This window comes from Myotis daubentonii, chromosome 5 (genome assembly GCF_963259705.1).
Source record: "Myotis daubentonii chromosome 5, mMyoDau2.1, whole genome shotgun sequence".
In the NCBI taxonomy this organism is placed as follows: domain Eukaryota; kingdom Metazoa; phylum Chordata; class Mammalia; order Chiroptera; family Vespertilionidae; genus Myotis; species Myotis daubentonii.
Genome location: NC_081844.1, coordinates 93,922,873 through 93,941,960, shown reverse-complemented (window position 1 = coordinate 93,941,960; position 19,088 = coordinate 93,922,873). Strand labels below are relative to the sequence as shown.

Genomic DNA, 19,088 nt, shown 5'->3' with positions numbered 1-19,088 from the left:
ATTCCAGTCAAGGACATGTACCTTGGATGTGGGCACATCCTCGGTGGGGAGTGTGCAGGAGGCAGCTGATCGATGTTTCTCTCTCATCGATGTTTCTAACTTCTCTATCCCTCTCCTTTCCTCTCTGTAAAAAAATCAATAAAATATATTAAAAAAAAAAAAAAAAGAATCCTCCCTATATGTAGGTTTAGCAGATGGAGAAAATTTTGCTTAGACATCAGCATCTTTGTTTGATTACAAAACTGCTGAAGTTAGGAGTAACTGCTGCTGAAGTGAGAGAAAAACATTAACTCCAGCTACTGCTCCACTTTACTGTGGTGTTGGGAGGAGGCAAGAGAACTTTGTAATAATCATTGATCTCTTTCTGGAAAAAGAGCTGTGTGAAAAAAAAAAAAAAAAAAGAGCTGTGTGAAGGTACACTACAAAAAAATCCCTCACACTTTGTAAAATGCTTCCCAAAGCATTTAACTTACATGAGTTTAATTTGATGTGGAAAAAGTATGCAAAACCAAAGATAATGCTTCAGGATGTAATACCAAAGGGAAACTAACACTCCTGGGTCATCCGAGTCTTCCAAGGCCCTTGGCTTCTACAATTCAACAGACCTTCCACTCTGGTCACTGGAAGGTTAATCTACAGGACACTTTTATGCGTTAGGCACCTGGCTTGACACATTATGAATAAAGGCCTTTTTTTAAGTCTACCTATGATCCTTTGGGTTGACAAATGATTCATTTGAAACAAAATCAGTTATGTTCTTTCTTAGTTTTATTATGATTAAAGGACCACTCTATGTACTACCTTGATATCCATTACTCAATAATTATTGGCAATAGGTTTCATAATGTCAGTCTCATTATAGAACAGGTAACAATAGAGCAGTAAGGTTATTACCATTTACAACAGGTTAACATAAGCACACTGTAGACTGAAGAGCTATTACCAGCAATTTTCACTGGCAAACCCAGCCCTAAGTAATTAGATATCAAAGACTACTGTTAGATAAAGAACCTGACATCACTATCAGAAGAGATTTCCAACACTAAAAATGTTAAAGATCTTACCTATGTATAAATTGGATCTGAATTCCACATTGTGGTCTCGCACTGCCATTTCTTGTGCTTCTAAAAGAATCTTAAACAAGGAAAAGAAAGGCAGTCATATGACTGACCCTGAACTAAAATGAAATTAAATTTGTCATTTCTTGTTGTTCTCTCTATGACCGCTAGTCACATGCCTCCAGTTTACAGTCAGTTTTAAAAAGAGACTATCAACTGATAACAGTACCAAGGAGAAGGGGTACAGTGAGTGAGCTTTCCTTTCTCAGACAAGAATTGCAAATGCAAGGAATACAGTCCATCAGGCCAGGTTTTAACTGGAATGTGTGAGCTGTGAAGGAGCAGATAGCAGCCCTTGCAGCAGTACCCTTCGTAATGAATAGCATGTCTTTGAGTCTGAGACTTGCCAAAAAGTTCAAGAAGCTCAAGAACTAAATCTTATTGAAAATACTTAAACTTCATATCCACAGTAACCATTAACAATATCAGACAAGTAGAAAAAAACATACTTGAAATTTTCCTTTAAGAATTACTACATTTAAACTCCATACATATTTTGAATTAACTTCCTCCAGACCACATTTTTAGAAACAGGAAAATTGTCAGAAATAACAGAAATCAGATCTTTCACTCCTTTAGATAAAGAATATAGTACAAAGCTGGTACACAACAGACATTCAGTAATTGCATTCTGAATTGGATTAAAAATAGGCATTGGATTATATGGAACCTCTGAGAAGTCTGAGTCCATCAATCGTTAACTATTCACCTACTAAACTGAAAAGATAAGATCTGACTTTAGGTGAGAGACTTAACTGAAGTATAGAAAATAATGCTGATATCCCTGGATATCCTCAAACCAGCTTTTTGAAACACGAGTCAGTGAATTTACCATCAGTCCATTTATACATAGTAAATCAGCTACACTTAGAGCCGGGTCTTTAAAGATCATCTAATCCAATCCCACCTATTTTACAAACAAGAAAAATGGGACCAGACAGATTATCACAATAGAAATATGAGAAAAAGGACTAGACTCCAAGTCTCTGGAATCCCAGTCCAATGTTCTTTCCACTCAACTAGTTAGAAAATCATAAACTCTCAGTTGTGGAATTGATCAAAAAAAATATTCTAAAAAATATATCAAGCCCCAAATCATTAAAAATAACATCTATCACTATTACTTCAAATATAAATGTCTGGTGCAAATAAAAGCATCACAAGAAAAAATGCTTAAAGCACATGACATTCCGAAGGTATAAGGGCACTAATGAAACTGAGCATCCTAAATCTGTATTATATACACTAGGCATTAACACCAGGGAATTCAGAATGTAGGCTGAGCTTACTAACACTTGCAAGACAGCTATGGTGCCCTCACCTCAAATCTTAGTTTACCTCTTTAATTATTTGGGCTCCTTTTTTGTCACTGAATTCCAATTGAGCCAAAGCCTGGTCAATGGACATTCCTCGAATCTAGAATTAAGGAGTGAGAGACAAGAGAAAATTAACTTACAAAACCAATGTTCTCATTTCAACAAAAAGCAAAAGTCTCTCTTTTTTTTAAATTCTTTATTGTTGAAAGTATTACATATGTCTCCTTTTTCCCCCATTGACCTCTCGCCACCCGCTCCCACTCCCCAGCACAGGTCCTCATCCTCCTACTGTCTGTGTCCATTGGTTATGCTTATATGCATGCATACAAGTCCCTCAAGTCTTACATAATCTAAATAACTTATAAAAATAGCTAAGTAGTTATACGCTGATTATATCTCAATAAAACTGGGGGAAAATTTTAAATAAAACTAGTGGCCCAGTGCATGGATTTGTGCACATTGAAAGGAAATTAGAAGAAATATTTTAATATCGCTATTTGCCCTTTCTCTATAATAGAAGTGTCAGAGATCAAAGAAAATTAGTAAAATGTATATGAAATATATTGATTAATAAATAAACAATAACATGATATAACAACAAACACATGATATAAAAACAACACATGATATAAAAACAAAAACATGACATAAAAACAACAAAAACATGATATAAAAACATTGATAAAAACAATGACTGATAAATTGATTAAACTTATTCTAGTATCTCCCTGTATACCACATTAAGAGTAAAAACACTTTCAGAGTGCTTGTCTAATTTCCCTTGCAATGAAGTATTTACAACTTTAATATCACAAGCTCTTGGAACTGAAGAGAAAGCAACATATAAACCATGTCCGAAAACGGATTCAGATAGGAATATTCCCACTCTGTCTAGAATTTGTCCTTGTGATTTATTAATAGTCATTGCAAATGCTGGCATCACAGGAAACTGTCTTTGAGTTAATTTAAGTGGGAGGCCAGTGTCAGACAGAGACAAATACAGCGCATGCTGGAGTCAACGTTTATTTTTAAATTGCCAGTGCATGTCATATGTACCAACTGGCCGGCCAGTCAGTCACTTAGCCTTTTATATATATAGATATATATAAATAGCTAACTAAATGCAGGCAAAAGAAAAGTTTGAGAAGGAATGCCACTGTCAAAATCAAGCTTAAACATGTTAACCATAAAACCTAGGTTGTTAATAGTTTCAATAATATTAAAAGAAAGCACACATGACAGAGAGATCACAGTGGGCTAGGACCACACTAGGCAATAAAGGCATCTCTTTTTCCTACAGGACAAATGCATTACATGTATATTTGCTGCTTTTGTCACCTCTCATACCTACATTTCATTTTCCAGAGAAAAAACATAGAAAGCAACAGTTTTGAAACAGGTTGAATCAACTCTTACAGGTGAATAAACTTGCTTTCTGGATTCTCTGGTTATAGCCAGGTTCCTGATGCCTTTTTCTAAATATCTATGTATCCAATGTGACACGGTTTCTCAGAAGAAAGGTAAAAATTAAGCAAAATCACTCATCTCTGAGCAATCATTTTTGAATTACCTACCAACTGTCTGAAAATGCAATTATATTCCTCATTTTTTAGAGGCAATTATATTCCTCACTTTTTTTTGATTTTTCAAATCCTGGGGGGAAGTCATAGCCTAGCTTCTTTAACTAAATATTACACGGTAGTAGTTATTTTAGCTTACCAATTTTGCCAAATACCACATCTTGTCTCTGCTGTACTTTATTTGTCTTCGACAATGGTAGATTTCCTTACAAATAGAAAAAGAAAGAAAAACTTTAGCAAGTTTATACCAAAATAACAATAATGGTTTTGCTCAGTGGTTGAACCAGGAGGTCACAGTTCGATTCCTGATTCCAGGTCAGGGCACATGCCTGGATTGCAGCCTAAAAACCCAATGAAGGGTGTTCTCTCTCTCTCTCTCTCTCTCTCTCTCTCTCTCTCTCTCTCTTTCCCTCCCTCCCTCTCCCTTCCTCTCTGAAATAAAAAAAATAATTTTTTTAAATGACAGTAACATAGTGTTAATAAAGTTTTGACTTTCTATGCCTAATGAAAATTCTGTCATAAGAAATAAAAACATTATTAATATTTGTAGATTCTTTCTCCCTACACAAGATTATATATTTTCCAAAGTCTCACTATATTAAAAAAAAAATTGCTAAGGGAAAAATAGAAATTACAAAATGACCAGTTTGTGCTAATGTGTGCTATATTTTTATCCAGAGGAATAGTAAAAGATTTAATGAAATTAAATGAAAGTATTTTTTAAACATTTAGTTGGCTAAAGGACAAAAAAAAAAAGAATAACAAGAAAAAAAGTTTGCTGTTAGTGAAGAGAACAACTTTGAAATGGACAGAATAACTGTTCTCACCAGTCTGCCAGGTGTTTGGTCAACAGCATAGGTTCTAAGATCAAGCCGCCTGGGCTGGAAGCCTAGCTCTACCATGTACTGACCACAGAACCCAAGCTCCTTAACCTCTCTCGGCCTAAATTCCTACTTCTTTAAAATGAAGATAATATTACCTACATCATAAAACCATAAGAATGAAATAAAATAACATGTTTAAAAAAGCACTTTACATTGCCTAGCACATGGTAAGATCTTAGTAAATGTTAGTTTTGTTACCTTCTATTTACAGTGGTAGGTACATCCTATTTAATTTTCTTAAATATATTTTTTATTGTTGATGGTATTACAGATATCTCCCATTTCCTTCCTCCTCCCCCGTTTAATTTTTTTAAATCAATAATCCATTAAGTAATTTATAACTCACAAAGCAATCATCAAATTCTATTTGATCTAACTCTATGGGTCGGGAGAGGAAACATTTTACAATCCTTTTACAAAGTGAAAACCAGAGAAATACAATGTCTGGTAGCTATATTTTCGAAGTTCCCCTTCTGACTCTAAAACCCGCATTATTTCCACCACTATATGCTATTAACTCACCTATACAGGATATAATGTGCAAAAGAGTTATTTGAATGAAGCAAAAGGAGGTCTAAATTATGAAACACGTAAGCCAGCAGCTACATACTGCCACTTTAAAAAATGTAGGAAACATTTGTCAAGGCAAGCGATAACAAGGAGACCTGAGAATTTTCTAACATCGACTCCTGCAGGAAATTTTCAAATGCCTCAGAAACAGCAGTTTTCTCAAGTGGCCATCTTTTAATCTGTAGCACATTTCATTTCAGTTGCAATAGAAGCTGACAGGCTGAAAACTGTAGCAATACCCTAATTACATTTTCAGCAATAAAGTGTTCTGGGGAGCACAGGAGAGGAAAGAAGAACTGTCGTGACTGATAATATTAATTTGCAAAAATTAATACACTCAAAAAAATATTTTATATAAAAACATTTCAATTCTTGGTACCCCATGGTGGGCTCTCTTTAAACCTGAATTGTAGATAATTATCTTCAAATTTTGTAAAAAAGATGTAATCCTGGCAAGGGCATGGGAAAAGAGGACTCAGGAGTTTACAAAAAGGGGGAAAGTTATTCAATCCTCCTCTTCTAAAACTAAAAAGCTCTACATTTACCTTAGGCACGTGCCATGCCTAAGGATACTTTCTTAAGATAAACCAAGTGTTACTATAAATCTGGTTAAACATCACTGATATTAATTAACCATATGGTAAATGAGGTAAAGTTAGGATATAATGCACAAAATAGTTATCCAATGAAGTAAAAGTAAGTCTAAATTATGAAACATCAAAACCAGGAACTTTTAAAGATGATGAAAAAGTGTCACCTAATAAAAGTCCTTACAAGAGCCTATGTGAACCCACATTAATAATATATAAGCATGACTTTTTATCAATAAGATATGGCTCTTATAGAAATGGTTTCTTAAACAGTTATGATCTACAGGGTGGGGCAAATAACACAATAATTAATAAATAAAACAAGAATAGCTGTTTCAAATATTCACAACTGTAAACCTACTTTGCCCCATCTTGTAGTCTCACTATACTTTTAATTTACTTAAAATAGCTTTTATCAAAGATACTACAAAAGTAAACTTAATCCCAAATTAACAAAGTATGACTATTATAAGGAAACTGTATTAATTTCTTTCTGGCTCATTTTCTTTACCACGATGAACCCACATGTAAGATAAAGTCTACATAGGAAACTATATTGTTTGTAAATTTGTGCTAATTTAATTAGGTGGGTAGTCTTAAAATAACAGGAGTGACCGAAAACATGCCTAACTTAGTGACATTCTTTTTAACTTACTGCTATAGGATGTACTCAATACCCCATTCACTATGATTTGTTTAACAACATATTCCAATGCTGAAGATCAGAATGATGTAGAATGGGAAATATTATCTCTCCCTCTGTTAAATTAGAAATAAAACTAATTTTTAAAATGTTTGCAGCCAGCAGATTGGTAAGCCTAAGGGACACTGCACATAATGTCACAGTGCATGAATTATGTGGCTAGATGAGCAAATTATGCCCTATTAATAAGGTAGGTATTTATGAAGGGCATTAATATTGCAGTCATATTAGGTATTAGTGATACACCAAAGTCCCAAAAGGATTACTCTCTCAAACAAAATCTGTACAACATAGAAAATTAAATTAGGTTTCTCAAAGTGCCTATATAAAAGCAAGCCAAATATTTTCATACAGGCACTTGTATAATGAGTATAAATGATATAAAAAAAGTTAATCAAAATAGTTTCAGGAAATACAATATATAACAAATGACTGGAGTGGCATTGTTCTTCCTTTGCTAAAGTTAAGTAAATGACCTACAGTTAACTATTTTAATTTTGACATTTGGTATGAATCCTGGAATACATTTTTTTTTTTAACAACCAAAACAGACTAATGCTACAAAATATAAAATTTTGCTCTTAGATTCTAGACCTGACAAATACTATTATGATTTATTTACTTCCAATTAATATATAAGTTCAAAGAGCTCAAGTAAGAAGTAAAGAAAGCTCATTAATTCTAGGAAATATGTGATTTATAATAAACTGTGCAAATATGTAACATTTTCTAATTTTTTTTTAATTACAAAATGGAGTCAATACTTAATAGTACAGTAATAGAGATGGAGGAGGGTATAGAGGGGATAAATGGTGATAAAATTAAAGAAAGAAAAATTCTTAATAGTATAGATTGTTACAAATCTAATTTTAAATTTTGATGGCATGATAAAATATGAAAATTAAAAATGTGTTTAAACTATTAGCATCTCTTTCTCCTCAGATTTCCCAATCAGGTGGGAATTCTTTAAATCAACAAATTAACTCCCTTAAATGAGAAAATAAAAAGAAAACATAAAACTGCATTAATTCAGACCAATACTTAGCAACTGAACCTTAATAAAATGTATGTGGTCAAATTCATATAAAAAATAAGCAAATAACATTATTTAGACCATATGGATTATCCAGGAGCCTTAATCCCAAAGGCCTTTAAAAGATGTTTGCTGACCTGAATGATTTATAATTAACACAGTAATTCTATTTCTATAGTATTTACCAGTTTATTTACTTAAGGATTCCAATGTTCCCTTCTTGTTTATGCTATCACTACTTGCTTAAACTTTTTTTTTTTTTTTAATTTCAGAGAGGAAAGGAGAGGGAGAGAGAGAGAAAAACATCAATGAGGAGAGCGAATCACTGATTGGCTGGCTCCTACACACCCCACACTGGGAACTGAACCATGACCTCCTAGTTTATAGGTTGACACTCAACCACTGAGAGACACTGGCCAGGCATAACCTTTTAAACAGATGTAAATATATTCCACAGTAAATTCACATTAAGCTGATATCAGTCATATCTCAGATGAGTAATCACAAGCAATTTGAAGAGGGTAAAAGAATTCTGAGCAGCTAAAGATTAAAATAAAACTTGATTAAATTCAAACCTTACGTTCAAAGATTTGTGAATTATAAAACAACCAAGTGTGCCCATATTCAAATATAAAACACTGGAAAATCACATATGATTTAAATATTGGTCAATAGTTTAAGTCATTCTTGCCCACTCCTCATGCTCCATTATCAAGAATTCATTAGCAAACCCCTTAAAATAAAAAAATGAGTAAATCTCAAACTACTAGCTTAGAGTTAAGGCCCCTATCTGGGAGGTTAATAACGTAAGGCAAACAAAAAGGAACAACAAATACCATCTTTTAAAACTTCCAAAGAGATAAACCCAGTACATTTTCTTTATCAATTAAAGGATTATGCCAACTGCTGTATATTTTTTTCTTTTCTTAACATGGAATAATAAATCACTGCGGGCCACAGAAGAGTGCCAGAGCTTTATCAAAATTTAGAAATTGGTTCTATCACAAACTTACTGCTGGTCTCCGAGGTTCTCCAGGCAGTTGTGGAGGATAAACAATTTTATTCTTCTTCTCCCATCTTCGAGAAATGTCAAGAGAAGCACTTGTGTGGATGTGTGATTGGGGTAAAACACTCTGAGATGGAAGAAGCCTGTAAAACAACAGACACTTAGCCTCTTTTTGCAGAGCCTACATGTCTTCTGAGCCATATCGGTTCCATTTTGACAGAAACTATTTAAGGATCACAAATGGAAACATTCCAGACATATTCATTAATAGAGGCTGCTTTTACATAAAAAAGCTCAAAGAGCTAGTTTATCAAAGGCTAGGAAGAATGAAAAGTTAATAATTTGAATAAAGTTAAATAATAAATATTCACCCAAGATATCTTGCTCTCACTGACCAATAAATATGACTCTGTATTATAAGGCAGCTCAGTCCTAAAGCAGATTTAAAGACATAATGCATTGCTGACCTGATGTGTAGATTTCCTCAACTTTGTTGAGTAAGAAGACAAATAACATTATTTTATAAACACTAAGAAATTAATGGATAAAGTTGGCATGATGTGTCTCCTGATAAAAGAGCATGCCACCCGCCATCCATGAAGTAGTCTTTCCACAAAATTAACCTAAACTGATAAAGCCTCTAGATTCAATACAGGAAATACATAGAGAGATCATATCAAACAACATCAAGAGAATGCACTCAGCAAAATCCAAGCTGTACAAAACTCTACAAGACAAACAACCCATTTTCTTCAATAGATAAACTCTAAGGGGAAAAAGAGAGCTGAATTAAGAACCTACATATTAAAGATGTAATATAAACAATTACTTCCAATGCGTGGACTATTATTTCAAAAATATGACAGCTACTTAACTATTGAAAATTTAAACATTAAATGGACATTTGATTCTTAAAGAGATATGTAGTGAAATATTTGTGGATGAAATAATATAGTGGCTAAGACAGTGATGGCGAACCTTTTGAGCTCGGCATGTCAGCATTTTGAAAAACCCTAACTTAACTCTGGTGCCGTGTCACATAGAGAAATTTTTTGATATTTGCAACCATAGTAAAACAAAGATTTATATTTTTGATATTTATTTTATATATTTAAATGCCATTTAACAAAGAAAAATCAACCAAAAAAAATGAGTTCGCGTGTCACCTCTGACACGCGTGTCATAGGTTCGCCATCACTGGGCTAAGATCATTTTCAAAATATGATGGGCGAGAGTAGAGGCTATAGATAAAACAAGATTAGCCATGTGTTAATAACTGCTGAAGTTGGGTGATGGGTTCATCATATTGTCTACTTTTGTGTATATCTGGATATATCCAAGTAGCACAACGAACTTAGATGTTTCCCTACTGCCTGTAGTATAGAGTCCCACATTATAAGGCCTTTTATAACCTAACCCCAACCAGGCCTTTTAGCTTATCCACTTTATGGCCTAGCCACAGAGACATGTTTTGTTCCCTGAATAAGGCACACACTTTCATATCTCTACACTTTTGGCGCCCTCTTAGCGCAACAGGCAGCGCGTCAGTCTCATATCTCTACACTTTTGTTAATATTGTTTTCTCCTCCCTGATTGCCTGAGAAATGCTTATCCTGTTTAAAGTTCCACCTCAGAAGTTACTTAGTCCATCTCCCAGACAACCGTTCCCTCAATGATCTCCGTACTTGGCTCTTGCCAGCCACTCAGCAAGGAGCTGGACTACTGTACCTGTGGAACAATGAGTTCCTGTAGTAAGGAACAGATTTGAGCATCGAGGGCAAGCATGGCATCCTTTGTGTTCCAGCACCAAGGACAACACCTGGCCTAGGGATAATGAGTAAATACTTAACCCAGACTTCCATATTCAAAGTTGTTGTATATCGGCAGATTCTCACACAATACAAATGTATTCCAATGTTTTACATGAAAAGTACAAAAGTAGGATACATGATGTTAGAGGGCAGGATTTCCTAATGCAACTATAAGCCAGGTGATGAGGGCAGAGAGTATGGAGTCATGCAGACCTGGGTCTAAATTCTAACTCTAATTTACTAAAAGAATGGCCTTGGGGAAGCCACATAACTTTCTAGAGCTCTGGTTTCTCAACAGGAAAAGGAGTAATAATAGTAATTACTTCATAGGCTTCTTCAGTAGCTCAAATGAGATACGGTAAGTTAAATACTTAACCTGACACTTCATAGGGCTCAATAAATTGTAGGTATTATTTTTAGATTGAGAATACCTACCTCACTTGGTTGTTGGTAAATTAGTAATTAATGTGCTGTATCTTACAGTATCAAGGAGATGATAAACACTGATAGCTAGTATTAATTTTAAATTAGGCGCTCTGAGCAGTTAATTCTTTCCTGTTCTCTGAAAAAATAAATCCCGTGAACTGTAAACTTCATATTACACCCTTTCAAATCTTCTCACGTTTAAGTCATATCATTTATGTTTCTACAAAGTTGTAATTAACTATGGGCACACTAAGTTTGTCACCTCTTTGGGCTTCATTTTCTTTATCTATGAAAAGAGCAATTGGACTATGTCATCTCTAGGGTCTCTCCAAACCTTAATTCTGCTTCCAGTCCAAATATACATAGTAAATATACATCTGGTCATTTAGATGACCAAAGTAAATTAAACACATTATAAATTAATAATGACAAAGTTTTCTGAATACTTACAATACTTTCAGGACTCAAATGGTTCATAAGATGAATTATCAAGTAAAAACAAAACTTCTGTAATCAAATTAAATCATTATTCCAAATTGGGTACTAATTCAGAAGTGTATTAAATCCAAAGTTCTTATGTGCCCTCTCCTGGCCAGCTGTTAGAATAACACTAAATCAAAAAAATAAAATGTAATCATAAGGTAGAATTGAAAATAAAACTAATTCAAAATTGAAGCTTTTATAACACCTTTTTATGTGAGAAAGCCTATGAAGGGTCACTTGAAAAAACAAACTCAAGAAAAGGAAGTTGCTGGAATTAAAAACAATGGCATAGGTTATTGCTATTGTTTTCCAACAAACATTCATTTTTTTAAAATTGATTTTAGAGAGAGAGAAACATCGATGTGATAGAGAATCATCAATCAATTGCCTTCTGTACACACCCAGACCAGGGACTGAAGCTGGATATATGCCCTGACTGGAAATCAAACCAACAACTTTTCAGTGTACGGGATCACGCTCCAACCGAACTATACAGCCAGGGCAAACATTAAATTTTAAGTTTGCCTGGAGGTCCAGTTTACTGTTAGCATTCTAAAGAATCAAAGTAAGCTAAATCTTTTTTTTTTAACTTGTTTTTACTATTGATTTTAGAGAGAGAGGAAGAGGGAGAGAGAGAAACATGGATGTGGAGAGTAACATAGATCAGCTGCCTTCTGCATGAGGGGCACTGGAGATTGAGCCCCAAACCCAGGCATGTACCCTGACTGGGAATTGAACCTGTGACCTCTGTGACCTCTCAGTGCATGGGACTGTGCTCAACCAACTGAGCCACACCAGCTAGGACTGTTAAACCTTTTTTTTTTTTAACCAGTAAAGGACATCTAGAATCTACTTTTATCATTTTGAAATTCAAGTATCATCACTAACAATAGCTTTTCATTTACTAGGAATCCGAAATCCTATTAACTTCACTGTAAGTAGGTGAACCAACGCTCCAGAGTGCTTGTACACACAACATGCACACAGGTGGCCCGCAGTAAGGTGAGATGCCAGAGGCACGCAGAAAGCAGGTGGCAGACTAAAACTGGCACATGAAGCATTTCCTTACTCTCATGATTCTGGTGTTTCCTGTCTACCAATACTCAAGGATTACATTTAAGTACCACTTTTTAAAGTCTACCCACATTCTTTAGGCATTGGGGAGTAGTAGATAAAAGCCAAACTTTAGAATTAAGAGTTAATTCCAATAAGACAGAGACTCTGAAACTTTCCAAAGTCACAATTGAAAGAACTAATACTTCCTATTTATTATTCAAAGTTCATTTTGAAATTCAGAACAAAATATACCCAAGTCCCAAGCGAAGATAATACTGGCCTCAGGCTCAATCTTGATAATATCATTCTATATGCATCAAGGAAAAAATTCTTTGTTCCAAATTTACTTCTGATAACATTAAGTTAATCCTGCACTTGAGACTGAATAAAAGAACTGCCTCCCCCTTGCCTCATTTAAAATCTAAAATAAAGGGCTAAAGTGATATGCATATTCTCATAACTCAATATAATCTTACTTTGTCAAAGTCAAGGACAATCAAACAAGGAAACAGCTTAGCAAACGAAAAAAGTAAAATTCCAGCAACTTTCCAAGTTTTCCAACCTCTGACTACTGACATTTTGGGCCTTTGTTGTGGAGGGCTGTCCTGTGCCTTATAGGATGTACCATAGCATCCCTCACCTCTACCCACCAGGTGCCAGTAACAACCCTGCCTCAGCTGTAAGAAACAAAAATGTCTCCAGAAATTGACAAATATCCCCTGGGTGGCAAAACTGCCTGCAGTAGAAAGACACTATTAGCTAAAGTGACAGTCAAAAACAAACAAACAAACAAACAGTTAATTCTTCAGAACATGAGCTCTCTGTTCCAAAAGGTTCCTGTTACTATGTCATACATAGGTGGGTGGTTAATAAGCCAGATTTTCTATGTAAGCCAAGGTTAGCTAAATGCCTAAATTTTACATTCTTCAGCCGAAGATATGTCTTTTAGGGTTTTTAAATTTATTTTAGAGAGAGAGAGGAAAAGGGAGAGGGAAGGAGGGAGAAAAACATTGATGTGAGAGATAAATATCAATCAGCTGCCTCCCATACACACCCCGAATGGGACTCGAACCTGCAACCTGGGTATGTGCCCTCACCTGTTATTGAATCTTGGTCTTTCAGTATACGAGACGATGCTCCAACCAACTGAGCCACACTGGCCAGGCTAAATTTTATATATATATTTATTTTATTTATTTTTTTTAAATATATTTTACTGATTTTTTTACAGAGAGGAAGGGAGAGGGATAGAGAGTTAGAAACATCGATCAGCTGCCTCCTGCACACCTCCTACTGGGGATGTGCCCACAACCAAGGTACATGCCCCTGACCAGAATCAAACCTGGGACCCTTGAGTCTGCAGGCCGACGCTCTATCCACCGAGCCAAACCGGTTAGGGCTAAATTTTATATTTAAAAAATATATATATTTTTATTGATTTCAGAGACAAAGAGAGAGGGAGAGGGAGATAGAAACATCAATTTTTACATTTTTATTCATAAACCCCAAGTGGACCCTGAAGGCTGCCTGGCATTCCTATTTTATTTCCCTTGTCCATTTCATCTCCTAGCCCAGTGATGGTGAACCTTTTGAGCTCGACATGTCAGCATTTTGAAAAACCCTAACTTAACTCTGGTGCTGGGTCACATAGAGAAATTTTTTGATATTTGCAACCATAGTAAAACAAAGATTTATATTTTTGATATTTATTTTATATATTTAAATGCCATTTAACAAAGGAAAATCAACCAAAAGAATGAGTTCGCATGTCACCTCTGACACACGTGTCATAGGTTCGCCATCACTGTCCTAGCCCCTACAAACAAGCCTCCCATATCGCCTCTCTCACTCTCAACTGTTAACAATGCTTATTTAGCTAAGAAAAAGCAAACAATTCGAAGATAATTTCCACAAGCTCCCACCACCTAATCCATATACCTACCCACATCCATGTCCATAAATACTTACTACCTTCTCTCGTTATTATGCATGAAATGTCTAGGCCCTCGCTAGTACCACTCTCATCCCTTCTCCCTAAATCCCATTCCTTCCCACTATTCAAGTACATTGCTCAGGCATTTCTTTCTTCCCCCTTTCTATCAGCAATGTTTTCATCTCTATTGGATCATTCCCATCAGCAAACAAATAAACTCAAATAGTCTCCCAACTTAAAACCAACCCTCCCCTAACCAAGTCCTCTAACTACAGCCGCAAAGCTCTACTGTGTACGGCACTAGTCATGACTGTGTCCTCATTGCAGAGTGAGCATCACAGCGCCTCACGCATCACAAACAGATGCTTATGTTTAGGTGTGATGTCCCAGTGCAGATTCCTAGCTTGAGGACTATTAAATTACAAACAACTATGACTATAATATGTGTTTTTCTAGGAAGATGCTTTGTGGCTTTCCTCATACTCTCAAAGGGGTCTGTGACTCAAATGTAAGAACCAGTGTCTTAAAAAGCAAGAAACCACAATCTCTCAGATCACAAGGTAAGATTTAATTAAGAGAGCACAAAATCAATGTGGTTGTCAAATCTTGCTGGTCATGCAATCAGAACACTTGAAAGCAGAGATGAATAAAAACCAGAGATATTTCCTAAACCACCAAAATGTACTCTGATCAGAAAATTTACAATCAGATTTAGAGATATTTTCTAAACCACCAAAATGTACTCTTCACTTTAAACTTAAGTCACCTCTTCCCAAAAAACTTCCCTGACAAACCTCTTCTGTGCCCATCACTCTGTCCCTCCCATAGTGAGACAGGACACTATTTAAAGCCAGAGGATTTTTTGTTTAGATCCTAGACTTGCCACGTATTAACTGTATAACCTTCAGTAGGTCACAAAATTTCCCAAATGCATCCATCAGTGAAATGGGAGACTTGGAATTCAAAGGTTGGAAAATGTCCGTTTGCAACCAAATACAGCCTATGGAAAGGTTTCATCTGGTCTTAGCCCAATTCAAAGCCTTTAGATGAGGAATGCACTCTAAATTGACACAGGCCCTAACACACTCTCTCATTTTACAAAAACCACTTCTCCTAATTATTTCTAGCACCTATATGCAATTAGTTCCCAAACACTGAATTAGATGATCCCTAAGATTTTACAGTTATCACAGGCAGTATTTATACCAGCCGTGGGCAAACTATGGCCCGCGGGCCGGATCCGGCCCATTTGAAATGAATAAAACTAAAAAAAAAAAAAAAAAAAAAAAAAGACCGTACCCCTTTATGTAATGATGTTTACTTTGAATTTATATTAGTTCACACAAACACTCCATCCATGCTTTTGTTCCGGCCCTCCGGTCCAGTTTAAGAACCCATTGTGGCCCTCGAGTCAAAAAGTTTGCCCACCCCTGATTTATACCTTTTCCACTAAGTTTTCATCTGATCAGTTCCCCATTAGAAAGTCCAGAATAGGGATTCATAGAATTACATAATTTCAGAACTGGAAAGAGTCTTACAAGATTATCTAGAAAATTCAACCATCTTGTATGACATTGATGAAAAGACTGAAGCCAAACTAAGTTATATGGCTCAGATCTTCCCAATATAAATCACTGCAGGACAATTTAAATCAACAAACATTAACAAAGTCTTTACTTTGTTCAGGACCCAATGCTGGAGCTACAAGAGAAACAAGAACTGACCCTATCTGTCCAGGGTTCACAGCTAGTAATGGGCCAGACACATGCACATGAAGTGACTACTCAAGGCACACACGCTAAAAGGAAGGAGAATGCCTTTCATTTTTAGTGAGACCCAAGAAAAGCTTCTGAAGGTGAAACATTTTGAATAGGGGGTTAAATAACAAGTAGGACTGCTGTTGAAGACAGGAAGTGAGGGCACAGCATGAAAAAGCTAAGAGGCAAGTGTATGCACAACATATTCAGAAGACAGTAAGTTAATCAGCATGGCTGCAGTAGAGAGAAGGAACCTAAGAAAGCAAAGTGTAGGCAAACCCTAAGGGCTGTGCCCCCTATTTTCTTTGTTAGCCCACCTCTTCATCCTCTTGAACCAAGAGCCTAGGATGGAGCAAAAAACAAAACAAAACAAACAAACAACAAAAAACGGGAAATCAGTAATCCTATATAATGAAAGGCTATATAATATGCAAATGGACCGAATGGCAGAACAACCTGTCGCTATGACACACACTGACCACCAGGGGGCATATGCTCAACGCAGGAGCTGCTCCCCTGGTGGTCAGTGCGCTCCCACAGGGGAGCACTGCTCAGCCAGAAGCTGGGCTCACAGCTGGCCAGCACAGTGGCGGTGGAAGGAGCCTCTCCCCCTCGCTGCAGTGCTAAGGATGTCCAACTGACAGCCCCCAAAGGCTCCCGGACTGTGAGAGGGCACCGGCTGGGCTAAGGGACCCCCCTAGAGTGCACAAATTTTGTGCACCGGGCCTCTAGTCATTTATAATGGTAAAAGCAGTAATGGCAGTTAAAATTTAGGGTGGATTATTGTATAACATGCACTGTCCTAAACATTTCATATACATTATCTCAATCCTCATAAAATAATCTATGAGGTAACTACTACTATTTCTCTCATAGCATGAGATCTGAAACTTAGAAAAATAAGTATCTTCCCCCAAATCACACACTTAAAAAGATTTGCACCCAACTTTTCTGTCTCCAAAGCCTATATAAACCAAAATAAAGGCTGATCAGAAATTTTACAATCAGATTATTAATCTCCAAATAGCAATCGCTGTACTGAAAAAAAAGGGGGGGGGCAATTAGAAAGGAGAGGGGGAAGGCTTCTTGTCAGTCCTGACCCAACTGCATCCCCTAACCTTAAGGAATGCTTTGTTCCTGAGGTCAAAGGACGCTCTGGAGCAGGGGTCCTCAAACTACCGCCCGCGGGCCACATGCAAATACAAATATTGTATTTGTTCCCGTTTTGTTTTTTTACTTCAAAATAAGATATGTGCAGTGTGCATAGGAATTTGTTCATAGTTTTTTTTTTTAAACTATAGTCCGGCCCTTCAACGGTCTGAGGGACAGTGAACTGGCCCCCTGTTTAAAAAGTTTGAGGACCCCTGCTCGGGAGAGTATAGTATAAAGTTTCAAAATGTCCTATATCTGAGGGACCTTAGGCAAGTTTTTACTTTGGAGGGCTCTAAATTCCTTGTCTGAAAAATGGGGACGTACACTACATAGGATGGTACGAGAACGAGAGAATGCATAAAAAGCGAGCAACACAACCCCAGGCGAGGTCAGCCGCGCTGCCTGCAACGCGGGACCTGCAGGTGTAAGCAGGCACTGGAGCGGGAACCAGGAAGGCGGGACGCTGCGGTGAGGTTGGGAGAGTCTGACCGTGTTCAGAAAGATCAGAAAAGACATTGCAGCCCTAGATAGTTTGGCTCAGTGGGTAGAGCGTTGACTGAAGGGTCCCAGGTTCGATTCCCGCCAAGGGCATATGCCTAAATTGCAGGCTCGATCCCCAGTGCCAATCAATGATTCTCTCTCATCATTGATGTTTCTCTCTCCCCCAACCCCTCCTTCCTCTCTGAAATCAATTTTTAAAAAAAGAAGAAAGAAAAGAGACATTGCAGGTAATCCTAATCCTGATCCCCCGAGGGCTACGTAATAAGGCGGCGGAATGGTGGCCCCAGAGCCTAAAACGGAGCCCGCACGGAGGCTCCCAGTAACTGAAGGGCTAGTAAGGCCGTGGCCCTTCTGCAACTCCGAGGCCACTTACCCCAGGGCCAGCTTCCGCCTCAGACTCTGCATCCAGAACGCACCTGCAACAGCAACACAAGCCGTCAACTCAGACTCCCACCTCCTCTCCCTTCTACCGCCCCTTAACCACCAAAATCCTCACCCAGACGGTCCAGTACTGCCGCCGCCATCTTGCTCCTCCCCTCTACGGAAGCCTCCGAGCTCAGTCAGCGTCTGGACAGGACGCATGCGCGATTCTCCGCTTTCCTTCCCCCGCCCCCTGGGGAAAACCCGTCAGTACCTACACCTGCGGTGTTGTCATGGAGACCACCAAGACGCTGCCAGCGCTTAAGGCGTGGTCAGCCCAACCTTGCTAAGGAATGAATGACTTAACAAAGGCCGAAAAGTAGTCAGTTTCCGGAAATTCATCGGGATCCAGAAAAATTACGAAACCTCACCTCACAAATGGTCTTGAAAGGATGAGGGGAGCAGAGACCTCGAACAAGCCACCTAACCTGGGTGGGCCTCAGGGTTCTAGCCAGTGAAATAGAATAATTATCCTTACAGCAGTTTTGTTTTAAGAGCTCCACTGGAGATCACGTGGAAAGATCTTTTATAAAACAAACAGTTCAAATATAAAGTATGATGTCCTAATCGCTATTAATCTCCAGGTTGACCTACAAGAGATAGAAGTTAATTACCATCGGGCACTTGCTACTGTCTATGTGCAGCGAGCATTTCACTAAATCTCAGTATTCCTCAGAGCAATGCAACAAGGCATAGATTATCATTTTCCTTCTTCAAATGAAGAAAGAGACTTAGGATAAGCTAGTCTC

At 37.1% G+C, this 19,088-nt stretch overlaps 1 protein-coding gene across 5 annotated transcripts in view; it reads right to left on the bottom strand.

The window, feature by feature from the left end:
- MRPL22 (mitochondrial ribosomal protein L22) overlaps positions 1-18,518 on the bottom strand; it is a 23,325-nt gene extending 4,807 nt beyond the window's left edge. The window contains exons 1-7 of one of the 5 annotated variants that reach the window (XM_059699021.1): positions 18,416-18,482; positions 18,293-18,335; positions 10,529-10,624; positions 8,808-8,943; positions 4,154-4,219; positions 2,457-2,534; positions 1,065-1,134 (exon numbers count right to left, since the gene is read on the bottom strand). In XM_059699021.1, the coding sequence (XP_059555004.1) occupies positions 1,065-1,134; positions 2,457-2,534; positions 4,154-4,219; positions 8,808-8,943; positions 10,529-10,624; positions 18,293-18,335; positions 18,416-18,443 (517 nt within the window). In that variant the 5' untranslated portion in view covers positions 18,444-18,482. Of the gene's footprint in view, positions 1-1,064; positions 1,135-2,456; positions 2,535-4,153; positions 4,220-8,807; positions 8,944-9,267; positions 9,315-10,528; positions 10,625-18,292; positions 18,336-18,415 lie in introns of those variants that run through there. The other 4 variants (XM_059699023.1, XM_059699022.1, XM_059699025.1 and 1 more) reach the window with 4 other exon arrangements.
- Positions 18,519-19,088: the final 570 nt, after the last annotated feature.